Source organism: Carassius carassius, chromosome 36, assembly GCF_963082965.1.
Source record: "Carassius carassius chromosome 36, fCarCar2.1, whole genome shotgun sequence".
Lineage (NCBI taxonomy): Eukaryota > Metazoa > Chordata > Actinopteri > Cypriniformes > Cyprinidae > Carassius > Carassius carassius.
The window spans coordinates 12,781,185-12,795,503 of NC_081790.1; the positions used below are offsets into that span (position 1 = coordinate 12,781,185).

Sequence of the window (14,319 nt, forward strand, 5' to 3'; positions counted from 1 at the left end):
AGCTTCTGCAGTAATGCGGTCGATGTACCGGTCTGTCGTGGTGAAGAAAGAGCTGAGCCGCAAGGCGAAGCTCTCGATTTACCGGTCAATCTACGTTCCTACTCTCACCTATGGTCATGAGCTTTGGGTCATGACCGAAAGGACAAGATCCCAGATACAGGCGGCCGAAATGAGCTTTCTCCGCAGGGTGGCTGGGCGATCCCTTAGAGATAGGGTGAGAAGCTCAGTCACCCGGGAGGAGCTCAGAGTAGAGCCGCTGCTCCTCCACATCGAGAGGGGTCAGCTGAGGTGGCTCGGGCATCTGTTCCGGATGCCTCCTGGATGCCTTCCCAGGAAGGTGTTCCGGGCACGTCCCACTGGGAGGAGACCCCGGGGAAGACCTAGGACACGCTGGAGAGACTATGTCTCCCGGCTGGCCTGGGAACGCCTCGGTGTCCCCCCAGAAGAGCTGGAGGAAGTGTCTAGGGAGAGGGAATTCTGGGGTTCTCTGCTTAGACTGCTGCCCTCGCGACCCGGCCCCTGGATAAGCGGAAGAAGATGGATGGATGGATGGTATCTTGATTTAAGAAGTTTTAGATATTTGTAATGCAAAACAAGACAAACATACTAAGTAAAAAATAATTCTGCAGTGTAATGTGATGTACTGTTTTTCAGAGTTTATATGCTATTTAATACTGTCACCTTTAATAAATTAATGTTAGCAAACATCAAATTGCTGGGTCACACTTTATTTTAAGGTCCAATTCTCACTATTCACAAACCATTAACTATGACATTTGCCTCAATAAACTCCTAATTTGTTGCTTATTAATAATTAATAAGGTAGTTGATAAGTTTAGGTATTGAATATGATTAAAGATTAAATTTAATGATTAAATACGTAGAATATAGTCATACAGAATGTATGCTTTATAAGTACAAATAAACAGCCAATATATTAGGCATGCTAATAAGCAATTAGTTAATAGTGAGAATTGGTAAATATATCAAAGTCTTACCAATTATTGCATAAAATATACTACCATTCAAAAGTTTGGGTTCAGTAAAATTGTGTAATATTTTTGAAAGAATACTTATTTTACCACATGCAGTAAAATATGTGATATTGTGAAATAATGCAATAAAAAAAAATGTTTTCTATTTTAAATGTAATGTATTCCTTTAATGCAAAGCTGAATATCCAGCAGACATTACTCCAGTTTTAATGTGTTGATTTGCAGTTCAAGAAACATTTCTTATTACCAATGTTCAAAACATTTGTGTTGCCTGATATTTATGTGGGAACTATAATCATAATATTTTTTCAGGATTCTTTGATAGAATGTTCAAAAGAGTAGCATATTTTTAAAAATAAAAATCTGCTGTAATGTATTTGCTATCACATTTGATCAATGAAATGCATCTTTTATTAATAAGAGTATCTAAAAAATTATATTGACCTAAACGATAAAAATACTTCATAGCTATTTGACTAAACTAATACTCTGCATGGCCTACGTGTAATAAATTGGTTCCACAGAGGGGGTTGTTACATTTTGATAAAAGATTATAAAAAAATTGCATTATTTTTCTTTGGAAAAACATGCGCTGATGAATCAACAGAAACATGTATTAAGAAAGTAAATGGGGCCCATTTTGATTCATTGCTGACTTCAATATCAAGGAGGATCCTAATGAGTTGGCACATTGACATGTTGCTTGTTGTCCCTGAACTGTAAAAATGAAATGCTCCTGACTCCATCCATGTTTGACGGGAATGAAGACATTGCCACAAATCACTCTGACTGAGTGAATGCCATTATGGTGTTTAATGCAGTTCACCACAGCTGCTCCATATTTCTCTGTCTTTTCCCCTCTTGGGTCTTGGTCGTGCTTTTTTAACCACTTACCATCCCTCACTCCCACCCACTTCCTTCCATTTCTTGCCACCTCTGCTCTCCAAAGAGAAGAAAGACTTTGTTTTATGTGTTGAAGCTGGTGGAAAGTGTGATAGATGGTCATTTATCCAGTGGGCTCACTGGTGTCTGGACTGAGCTGAGTTTGTGTTCAATGATTCTGTGATTGGTCTGGTGGTCTGATCTGTCTTATCTGTCAAAGCTGGCCAAAATAGACTCATATTAGTCTGTGAACCCTCTATACATGAGATAATGTGCAAGAAACGCACACACATGGAATCTTCTAGCCCCAGGAGAGGGTTGCCCCCTTGGATGCCATTTTGGGCTGTGATTAAAAAGTGTGTGTGTTCGCAGAGGTGGCTGGAGTGCTGAGCTATAACACAATGACCTTGCTCTCTAATCAGTCAGCTCGCCCATCCTCTTAACACTCACACACCCACACACCCACACACACACACACACACACACACAATAGCCACCAACCCACAGACATAGCACTGAAAATTCTCCACTGAAGAGAGCATTCACACACAAACAATGTATTTTTTTTATCTCTGTCATCGTTTTTGTCTCAGCGTCCTTTGTTCCATGAGCGAACAGGGTAGACAATGGACTTGTGAAGGATGTTAAGATATTATGTCCACTTTCAGTCTTTCTAGCTGTGAAAGTAATCGCAAAAACCCCAGAGACAAAATGCTCTTCAAATAAAGGTTGATGTATTGCACGCTGGAGACAAATGGTGGTGTTTTTTCAGCCCCTGAGACAAGGGGAGCCTATTAAGGTTCTTTATAGTATAGTCTGATTGGAAGTAGTCTATGAGCTGCCTATGTGGGAATAATTTAAAGGCTTCATACACTGTTGGGGGAAAAAAACTCAGGATTTAGCTAAAAAAAACGGTAAGCATGATTAATCAGTCTAACTAAAATGTGTCATTTTTTTATCCAGTATTTGTGTATTTCATGTATTTTTATGCCTTTTATAAAGCCTGTGGTGGCGTTAACTTAGCAACATGCTAATGCCAGAGTGAACAGCTGTATTTGTATGTAAACAGACTAAATATGTCATATCTTGTTTTATGAGGTTTATTTTAGTTTGCATGTTGCCTTAGAAAATAGTAGAGAGCAAATCAGCTCATTTGCAGCTGTATATATTTGTGCTCATGCTTTTTGTTTATATGTCTCTTTCTTTATAGTTTTTTCAATCCCTCAAATGTACACACACATGACATCTGTTCAGACAAGTGTTTTATTGATTAATGTGAAGTCAGAGCACTTTTGAAGCTTTTAAATAGATTTGCTAGATTCGTTGCTGCTCACGTGTCAATCAGAAATCAGAATCCTAAAGAACTGTCAGAAATGAGAAGGCAGCAATGAATCACATTACCGTGGATTTGATATTTAATCTGATCAATGAAACCCAAAATGACCTGGCATTGCTCTTAGAGGGACGACGGTGCCTTCAGCCAACTCACCACACCGAACCAAATTTGTATTCCTGTCTGTTTGAGTCAAACTTTGACTGAATAACACTGTGTAATGAATCACAGAGTGGTAATATCAAAGGGTCTGATGGAAAATCAGTCATGCACTGTGATTGTATCAAGCTTTATGTGCAGATCACAAACAAAAACAGAGTTGCAGTGTCTCCATCTGGGTTTCATGGCTCTGGCATAGAGAAGTGTGTTTACCGTATGCTGTGTGTATGTGTGTTTCACCTCGTGAATTTGACATCATTGCACTCTGTTCTCACACACTGTGTGGGGGCATGATGAAATATCTCATCTCTAGTGGTTTGTGTGAGTTGTTGAAGGGGTGAGAGAAGCCCAGCGCTGAAAGAATGAAACGTGAGTGCAGAGCTGGATTTGTGCCGGATAGTGAGGAGAGTCCTCGCCTGTTGGGCCTTGGAAATGATTCCGGAGAGCACAATGTGAAAGACAAATGAGTGTTGTAAGAGAGAGTACATTTGGACTGTGAGAACATGTATTTTATACCTCCAGAGACTAGCCGTCCCAGGGGTGTCATGCTCATATGGTTTCTGGGGGGATCCTGGCTCAATTTGTACCTTAGATGAGATAAGACATGACCATGAAAAAAAGACTTTTTAACAACTTACAAATTCTCAAAATAAGTGAAATTAGACTAGCAGTTATGTCTGGATTAAAATGTAGATTTCATGTACATTCTTAATTTTGATTCTTTAAATCTGAGACCAAAATAAATTTTCATGTTTCTGAATTGCATGCAAAAAAAAAAAAAGTGTATACTGCAAAATAATGACAAGAAAACAAGTCTTTCTATTAAGCATACAGCATTACTAGTGTAGTCAAATCAATCTTATCAACAGTGGAACCAGTGTAGTCCGATTCATGACCAAATGAATCTGATGAACATTTAAGTGAATCAAAACCATACAGTGCAACAAGTGTAGTCTGATCATGGACAAATGATTCTTATGAACTGGTTCTTTTTGTAAATCAGATCTGTTATTGTATCTGTTATTAACACTTATAAAACACATAATCTACATCCCTAATCCTACCGAATACCTGAATTTAATAACTACCTTAATATTAATAAGCAGCCAATTAAGAGTTTATAGGGATAAAAGTCATAGTTAATGTTTTTTTTAATAGTGAGAACTGGCCCTTAAAATAAAGTGTGACCAGTGAGTCTTATGAACTAGTTAATTGTAGTGAATCAAAAAACCATACAGATGCTACCAGTGTATTCTGCTTCATGGACAAATGATTCTTAAGAAATACACTTTATTATTACTCCCAGTGATATATATTTTAGTATAGTAAAGCATGAGAAGTTATGTTATTTTTCCAGCCATGAGTTGTCATCATAAGAATCACCACTAAGCTTTTACAAGGCATTATGGGTTTGTTAGGTGCTTATTAAATTTATTTAATAAGTCTTTTTCCAGGGCTCATTTGTGGTGACTCCTCTGAGAGATTGTCAACACAGAAGCAAAATGAGCTATAGCCTGTGAGTCGCTACATTCCCCTCAGCTTCTGTCATTGTGCCCAGTGTATGTCGGCTGTTTAAATAGACCCCAACCTTTATGTTTAGATCATGCAAAATCTCTGGGCTCTGTGTCCCAGTGGCTGTGATGAGGTCGGTGTAGAGGTGTGCTAGATGCTGTCAGAGCAAAGGAGAGTCATTTGATTTATAACCGTTTTCAGAACTGTACTGCTTCATCTATATTCATAACTATTATTAAATTAATTAAAGAGCCTGTGCAATGCTTCTGTCTCCAACAGTTTTTCAAGTACTTTTTGTGTTTTTCTCTTCCTTTCATTAATGAGAATAAAGCTAAATGTACTAGGCCTATATGTTTTTGAACAAACTACTTAGTTTTTGGCCATGCTTGATGCAGTCTTTCTTAAAAGATACATTTGTGCATCTTTGCTATTAACACTGTGAATTTTATTTATTTTACTTCTCACTAATTACTCACTCTTATTCCTCTCTCTCTCTCTCTCTCTCTCTCTCTCTCTTTCTGTCTGTCTCTCCATCAGGAACTGTGTGATGATCCTCACTTGTTTGTGGATGGGATCAGTGCCCATGACCTGCACCAAGGGCAGCTGGGAAACTGCTGGTTTGTGGCGGCCTGCACCAGCCTGGCTTCCCGAGAGTCACTGTGGCAGAAAGTAAGTCAGTACAGCGTGTAAACATGCGTCTATGCTGCATATAATGTTCCCTATGAGCTTCAGTGTGACTGCCGCTCAGTTAGAATACCAGATACCAAAGTATTCAGGAAAAATCTAGAGATTTCTTTAAATGAGAATTTCAAATGCTTTCAGAATTGTTTTGAATGAAGTCCATCTTAATGTGCACTGATGTTCATTATAAAAGTGCAGTTGTGAGAAGATTTATACGCAAATCCCCAGCACTGATTAATCTGCGAGATAATGAGAGCATTGTAGAATTTGGAGGCCATTATTATTATGATCTTGTGACCTTGATAAAAAAAGAAAAATAAATGGCGTGGGACATCAATCAATATATCAATATCAATATTATTTTTGTATTATAATATAACTATATTTATGATATTATTATAATAATATAACAATGTTATATTGATAGATGATATACCAATATAACATTATTGTATGTTTTACTATATATTATTGTATCATATATTTCATTTAATTAATATTTGATTAACTGTACAAAATAAATCTGTATGTAATTTATTTTATTTTTATTTAGATCAACAACTAAAATTTGTTCATACTGTATATGTGACATAATTCATGTCATGTCAAACTAATAATGATTTAAATTAATTAACTAATTTACTTTTGAATATTATATTTTATCAAATACAATAATCATATTTAGATTTGGTTTAAAATGAATTGTGCCTTGATATTATTAATTATACTTGATCAAATATTGATTTATGTATTTTATAACATTTACATTTATTTACATTTTGTACATATTGTTCAGTGTTAGTTTTATTTTTTTTATCGTTGGTTCAAAATTCATAAATATATACAGTACTACATAATTCTGGTAACACTTTAATATAGAGACCAATTCTCACTATTAACTAGTTGCTTATTTGCATGCCTATTATTAACATATTGGCTGTTTATTAGTATTTATAAAAGAACATTCTGACCTTATTCTACCTAATCCAACCCAATACCTAAACTTAACAACTACTTTACTAATTATTAATAAGCAGCTAATTAGAAATTTATTGAGTCAAAAGTTGTAGTTAATGGTTTGTTAATAGTGAGAATTGGACCTTAAAATAAAGTGTCACCATAATTATAGTATATACAATTATAGAATAATGTATGGAATTACAGAGCTCATTAAATAATATAAAATATCACTTTATGGCTGAATGGTTTCCCCAATAAAAATTGGTTTTGCTCAGAAAGATAGTTGAGTTAGAAAAAATAGTTAAGTTTTCCTTACATTTATTACTTTTACTTGCAGATTCTTGCAGAGGTTTCCTATAAGACCTGCGCTGTGGGATTTAAACATGCATATTCTTGCATATTTTGTCAGAATATCTTTTTGTTACCTTATTTAAAGAGTGTGTTAAGCAGCAAGGAGGAGCAAAACAGTCTCTCTGAGCTCTATTAGCAGCTGTAAGAGGCAGCCTGCCATAGGATCTGTGTGCTCTATTAGGAACCATTACCTGATGATGGTTAAACAGGGGAGAGATCCACTCACCTGTGGCTTCATGAATGCACACACACACACATATACTGGTGTCCCAACTGGTGTAAACTATATTTCAGTTTCTTTTATATCTTTGTTGGTGGTAGACAGGTAAAGGGTTTTAATGGTTAATGATTTCTGAGCTGTTATTTAGCTTAAATGTTAAGCTTCGGTCCCCCCGCATCCTCCCCAGTGCGTGAAGTGTTTTCCCCTGCCTAGGGAAACATTTCCTCTCCCCTAGAAACACACATCATCATGAAGGGGTTGACTTATAGGGCTTTCCCATGTGACTCCTCTCCCTCGTCCTGTCATTTGTTTTCCTGACAGAGTCGGGCATTGATAAATGAAGGTGTGTGTGCAGCTATCTTTGTCCCGTGTCTTTGCAGCAACCTTTTATCACACCCAATCACATGCACCCAGCATGGATACATACTCAAGGGCAGTGGTTATCTCAAAATGACTTAAAATAAGACCAAGCAAGAATTCATATAAGCTAAAACAGCTAACAACCCTTTGAAGAACTAGGATTCCTACAGTTTAGAAAGACATGGATATATGATGTAGTCTGATTTTAAAAATGTGATTTCCAGACCTGGAAAGTGATGAAAATTTATAAAATGTTATTACTCTCCCATGGACATTTGTATATATATTTTTATTAATATACATTTTTGTGTTTATATCAAGCTCAAAAATATTTGATCAGGTAGAAATTGTGAGTAAAACTCCTTTTTTTAATCCAGAAAAAAACTGGAATAGTCATGGGCTTTGAATATTATCGTGGACAGTAAGAAGCCTTGGGGTCTAACAGATTGAGAACCACTGCTCAAGGGCATTGCCATTACACCCCAGTACATTAATTATTTAAAGAACTACAACCACTAAAAGCACAAGTTTTGCTTTATTCATGAATTATTTTGATCTTCTTGAATTATTAGTGCGATTTATCTTGAGTTAAAGTCTCATCACACAGCTAAACATGAACAATCAGACAGATAAAGCTTAAGATCTGGTCATAAAATCAAATTTTATAGGTCTTTAGGAAATTCATTTTAAACTACTTAGTCTGGGTTAAGTAGAATCAACAGAAAGCCGCCATATGCTTAAAGTTCTCTCACTTCTGGAACTCAATGGAGCACTCGATGTTCTCTGGACTCAAGCCGTCTTCAAAGGCGAACAGAAAATACATCACCTTGCGAACCTTGGCCAGCTCGGCTATCCTCTCACCGAATTCCTGAGCGTCAGCCTCGTAGCATTGGATGGGATCTTCATCTGCGCTTTTCCAGAAGAGGCCGGTCGGTTCAAGGAGCTGACGGGTCATGAGGTAGGTCAGGTCGGGCGTCCAGAGCTGGGAGGTGGCGATGATGTTGAGGCGGCCGGGTGTGGACATGCAGATGTTCCAGCGGGTGAAATCCAGGGTCTGTTCAGAGAAGTCCAGACGGTAGACATACTCGTTGGACTTCAGTAGACGCTCTCCGTCTGGGCGTTTCTGACCTCGCTGCTGCAGAGACTGCACTCGCAGACGCATCATCTCCGTCAGCTGTATATCTGGGTTGAACGTCAGCTCAAGAGACATGTTCCCAGTGAAGATGTTTTGAAAGCTGACAGCTTAGGGCTTCTTCTTTCTCTTGTCTGTCCGGATTAGGCTTGTTATCCGCCGTATGACCTCCTCCTCGCTTGGCTGATGTCTTCTGCGGTATGAGTGCCAGGGTGAGACTTGTGCTATGAAACCAACTTATTTCACAGTGGAGGTTTCTGTTTAGCTGTTTGTTGCTCTTGGTAACAGCAGTGCTGGGCTCTCCAAGAGGGAATTTGAGACATCTGTGTTTGCTACGTGTGTTTGTTTCAAATTCACTGTCGACAACTGAACAGAATTCACATGCAGTCAGCATCACAATGTGTACCTGAGCCCAGATAATGGACCTGCTTCTCTTGGAACAATTACCACAGAGGTGTACTTGAAATCTAATCTCTGTTCTGTCCCAGAGGACTCGCTCAGGATGAAAGAGGGTTGTTCTATACAGCATCCAAATCACCCTGGTGTTAATATTCAGGAAAATGCAGCTTTTTTTGATCGGCATCTGTCTGTATTTATGAACTTTTAAATTGATAAGCAATGTTATGAACCTGACTCAGAAAATTGTACACATTATTGGAAATGCATCTAGTTTAGTGCTCTTTAGTGTTTTTGTCTATATATTTTTTCTTTTGAAGAAAATATCCTGTAAATGTAGACAATATTTTGTCATGTCATTAATTTTAGTTCTTTGACTAAAATGACAAATGACAAGAAATAACATAAAAGTGGATTACTGTATGTGATAAAATATTATTTGTCAACAAAACTAATATGTGACCCAGGACCACAAAACCAGTCATAATGTTAAATTTCTTTTTTTAATTTAGATGTATAAATCATCTGAATAAATAGGCTTTCCATTGATGTATGGTTTGTTATGATAGGACAATATTTGGATGAGATACAATGATTTGAAAATTTGGATTCTGAGATTGCAAAAAATTAATTTCTTAGCAATGTATATTACAAATAAAAAATTGGGTTTTGATATATTTAACCAAGTAAATTTAGAAAATGTCTTCATGGAACATGATTTTTTTCTTAATATCCTAATGATTTTTTGCATTAAAAAAAATCTATAATTTTAATCCATACAGTATATTTTTCACTATTGCTACAAATGTACCCATGCTACTTAAGACTGGTGTTGTGGTCCAGGGTCACATAATTAGTTGTCAGTAATGTGAAAAAAAAAAATATTAATAATAATTCTAAACATTAGCACACAATTTTGTTCCTCAGTCCTTATCTTATTTTCCTATTTTTAGGTTATCCCAGACTGGAAGGAGCAGGAATGGGATCCAGAGAAGGCAGACTCTTATGCAGGAATATTCCACTTCCGCTTCTGGCGGTTTGGGGATTGGGTGGACGTGGTGATCGATGACCGTCTCCCCACAGTGGATAACCAGCTGGTGTACTGCCATTCAAATGATAGCAATGAGTTCTGGAGTGCCCTTGTGGAAAAAGCCTATGCCAAGTAAGCAGTTCAGGAAGCAGACAAATTCAAAAGGTCTATACAGAGATTAACATTGAAGTAGTGCGATAACATAGTGATGCTAGAAGTTCTTTCTCTCTACCAATCAAGAGTTTATGGCTGCTATGAGGCCCTGGATGGTGGAAACACAGCTGATGCCCTGGTGGACTTTACTGGCGGTGTGTCAGAACCAATGGACCTTCTGGAGGGCCAGTTTGCTCAGGATGAAGTCGCCAGAAACCAACTCTTTGAGAGAGTGCTCAAGGTCCATAATCGAGATGGCCTTATCAGCTGCTCTATCAGGGTGAGAAGGACACTCTTACTTCATTTCAGTATATTTTACTACAGTATACAGTATATATAATTTTTATATTTATTCATATGTTTATACACAACATAAACACATATAGTGTATATTACTGATGAGCATTTGTCTCACGTCTGTCAAGATTTGTATTCAGACACTCAACCATCTATTAATCCAGCCATCCATAATTTTTTTCTGCCTCCATTTATTTTCTTTCATAAGACTGTACCTTGCCAGACTCAAAGCAATCTTTGATTGTGTGTGACTTGATTATCAATGGTCTGTGAAACCTTTCATCCATAGTGGGAAAAAAAACGTCTCGGTTACGTATGGTAACCCTTGAAGAAGGGAACGGAGACGCCACGTCGGTGACCGACGAATATGGGATATTGCTTTGATAGACCAATCTACTTCGAGTGTAAACTAAACGAGCCAATGCACATTGGCATGCAATTATTGCATCCAGCTGCCGCTGATCACTGCATGAGTATAAGAAGGCAGCAGGTGCAATGCATTCCAGTTTTTCGCTGAGGAGCCGAGCCGGGGACCCCGCAGCTCAGCGGTGGTACAGCAACCATGGCGATGGGACGTGGCATCTCCGTTCCCTCCTTCAGGGAGCGGGGGTTACCATACGTAACCGAGACGTTCCCTTTCAGTCGGTCACTCTCGACGCCACGTCGGTGACCGACGAATATGGGATCCCTATCAAAGCACCATGGGTGCTGCCCCTTTCAGTGCCCTGTGCGAGCCGCCTGCGCCCCTATTAGGTGTAGGCCGGGGCTCAGAACAAGTAGCTTCACTCACCGTTGTCAAAGCACTACCTCACTGGGTGAGATTGGATAACACTGGGAAAACGTACCCGGTCCGCTTGGAACCGGGACGCTAGGGAAGCCCCATCCTTCCGGAAGGAGGTCTCGGAGGCAAATACACATATAGGATACATTTAGGAGTATACAGAAAAATTTGAGGTGATTAAAAACCCTCTTGGGAAGGCAGAAGTCTGCCGGGGAAACACGGGCTCTAAGGCTATACCGTGGACTATACACATACGAGTACCGCTTAGGTCTCAATATGGAACCCACCCCTCCATGGTTCTCACGGATACATCATGAAGGCCTGGTGCCGGACGTTCCGCCGCGTCCAGCTGCTTAGGGTGATGGAGGATCTCAACAGGGTCTACAGTACGGACACTCTGGAGCAGTTTAAGCAAGCCGACACTAACCGGGGCCTCTCAGTGCCACTACCCGTTTGAGGTGAGAACACAGGAGGATACCGGCTCTACACGAAGGCTATAGAACCTAGCGAACGTGTTAGGGGTCGCCCAGCCCGGAGCTCTACAAATATTTGTCAGCGAGGCACCACGAGCCAGCGCCCAGGAGGATGCAACACTTCTAGTTGAGTGAGCTCGCAACCTGAACGGGCAGGGCACATCCTGAGTCTGATAAGCCACGGTTATGGCATCCACAATCCAGTGGGCCATCCTCTGCTTAGAGACGGCACTCCCCTTCTGCCGGCCTCCGTAACAGACAAAGAGCTGGTCTGAGGTCCTGAAGCTTTGTGTCTGGTCTACGTAGCAATAGCAATAGCAGCAACCTGGACTTTGAGGGTGGAGGGAGACAGCCTTCGCTCCAGCCCTTGCTGCAGAAAGGACAGCACGACCGCAATCGGACATCTTCGGGGGTCTTCTCGGCGAGAAGAACACCACTCGACGAACAGGTTCCACTTCAAGGCATTAGCGTGTCTCATTAGACGGTGCTCTTGCCGAAGTGATGGTGTTCGCTACCTCTTGGGGTAGGTCACCTAGAACCTCCGCGTCCTGTCCAGGGACCAGACATGGAGTTTCCAAAGGTCTGGACGCGGGTGCCAAATGGTGCCCCATCTCTGAGTCAGTAGATCCTTCATCAGAGGAACTGGCAAAGGAGGGGCTGTAGCAAGGAGCACTAGTTCGGGGAACCAGGTCCGTGTGGGCCAATACGGCGCTACTAGCAAGACTTGCTCCTCGTCCTCCCGGACTTTGCACAGTGTCTGTGCGAGAAGGCTCACTGGGGGAAACGCATACTTGCGTAGGTCCCGCGGCCAGCTGTGTGCCTGTACGTCCGTGCCGAGAGTTCCCTCGGTAAAGGAGTAGAACAACTGGCAGTGAGAGGTCTCTGGAGAAGCAAACAGGTCTACCTGAGCGGCTCCGAACCGCCTCCAAATCAGCTGGACCGTCAGGGGATGGAGTCGCCATTCTCCCGGGAGCATTGCTCGAGACAGCTCGTCGGCTGTACGACTGAGCAGGCCTGGAATGTGAACGGCACGAAGTGACCTCAGAACCTTCTGACTCCAAAGGAGGAGGTGGCGGGCGAGTTGCGACATGCGACGAGAGCGCAGACCACCTTGTCAGTTGATGTATGCAACCGTCGCAGTATTGTCCATTCGGACCAGCACATGTAAACCAAAGCATGCCTGGTGATCTGCTCTAGGGGCACCCCTGCCCAGAGAAATGCAAGATCTGACCACGGAGTGAGGGTTTGGCGACAGGCCGGTGTAACTTGGACCCAGTGTGTGCCGCGCTTCCACGCCCACCTCGGGACTCTGCCATAAAGCCAGTGCTGGAGCGGTCTAATATGTAATAGGCCGAGCAGTGTAAGTGCCGCCGCGGCCGCCATATGCCCCGGGAGCCTCTGAAAGAGTTTCAGTGGGACCGCTGTCCTGCTCTTGAACGTACTCAAGCAGGCTAGCACCCGACCGTGCACGTTCCTCTGTGAGGCGTGCTGTCTGTTCGACCAAATCCAACTCCATATCGAGAAAAGAGATCCTCTGCCAGGGCGAGAGTTTGCTCTTTTCCCAGCTGACCTGAAGACCCTCAGGTGCCGGAGCACCACATCCCTGTGCTCGCACAACTGATCTCGAGACTGTGCTAGTATCAGCCATCGTCTAAGTAGTTGAGAATGCGAACACCCTGCTCTCTGAGAGGAACGAGAGCTGCAAACCAATCTTGGGGACAGACGCACCCGAAAATGCGTTACTGTGTCAACATTTTGAACGGTAGCCAATGGAGGGCCCGATTCAAAACTCACAGATCCAAGATCGGTCGTAACCCACCGCCTTTCTTGGGTACAAGGAAGTATGGGCTGTAAAACCCCGTCCTCATATCGGCTGGAGGGACCAGCTCTATCGCTTCCTTCGCCAGTAGGACTGAATTGAATTGAATTGAATTGAATTGAAATTTATTTGACAAGTTTATAAAATTGTACAAAATACAAGTATTCCATACACTTTAGAAAAAACTGTCGAGGATAAAAACACAATAAAGCCATTGGCTTGTTTCCATTGCGGCCCTCGATGTTAAGTATAAAGGTTATGTGTACGTGCAGAATAGACAGACCATACAGTATCTCCTAATCATAATTTATCACATCAATAAAAATCTACTTTTAAACTATATAGTAGAGATAATTCACCAAACATACAAATCACAACTGACACTAAACATCCCACTAAATGACACAATTTACAATAAAATCACCACAAAACACACTAACTACCCTCACCAAACAGCCATCTTTTTACCATTCTTTTAAAACTCAAAAAATCTTTTACTCCCTTTATTGAAACTGGTAATTTATTCCATGCTATAGCACTAGTATATAAAAAGGAATTTTTCCCTACCAAACTCTTAAATTTACATTGACAAATATTAAAATCCCTACCCCTAGTTTTATATGAATGCTGCTGACTCACCATATAAAAATAATTTTCTAAATACCTTGGAACCACATTATTGACAATCCTATGTGTCAGACCCATTTTTAAAAATATCACCCTTTTTTCCACCGTCAATATCCCCAACTCCTTAAAACTTTCACTATGTAATTGCGCCCTAGAAT

At 40.6% G+C, this 14,319-nt stretch overlaps 2 protein-coding genes across 3 annotated transcripts in view; one reads left to right on the forward strand and one right to left on the reverse strand.

Annotated features, from left to right (window-relative positions):
• capn5b (calpain 5b) overlaps window positions 1-14,319 on the forward strand; it is a 43,380-nt gene that overhangs the window by 8,475 nt on the left and 20,586 nt on the right. For both annotated transcript variants that reach the window (XM_059526307.1, XM_059526308.1), the window contains exons 3-5: window positions 5,419-5,550; window positions 9,935-10,143; window positions 10,252-10,444. In XM_059526307.1, coding sequence (XP_059382290.1) covers window positions 5,419-5,550; window positions 9,935-10,143; window positions 10,252-10,444 — 534 coding nt within the window. The remainder of the gene's footprint in view (window positions 1-5,418; window positions 5,551-9,934; window positions 10,144-10,251; window positions 10,445-14,319) is intronic.
• On the reverse strand, window positions 7,938-8,839 carry ompb (olfactory marker protein b). The gene has a single exon (XM_059525575.1). The coding sequence runs from the start codon at window positions 8,661-8,663 to the stop codon at window positions 8,202-8,204; it is 462 nt and encodes a 153-aa protein (XP_059381558.1). The 5' UTR covers window positions 8,664-8,839; the 3' UTR covers window positions 7,938-8,201.

What these genes read in the sequence shown, in the direction of transcription:
- ompb (XM_059525575.1), bottom strand. Translation starts at nt 8,663, where the DNA reads ATGTCTCTTGAGCTGACGTTCAACCCAGATATACAGCTGACGGAGATG.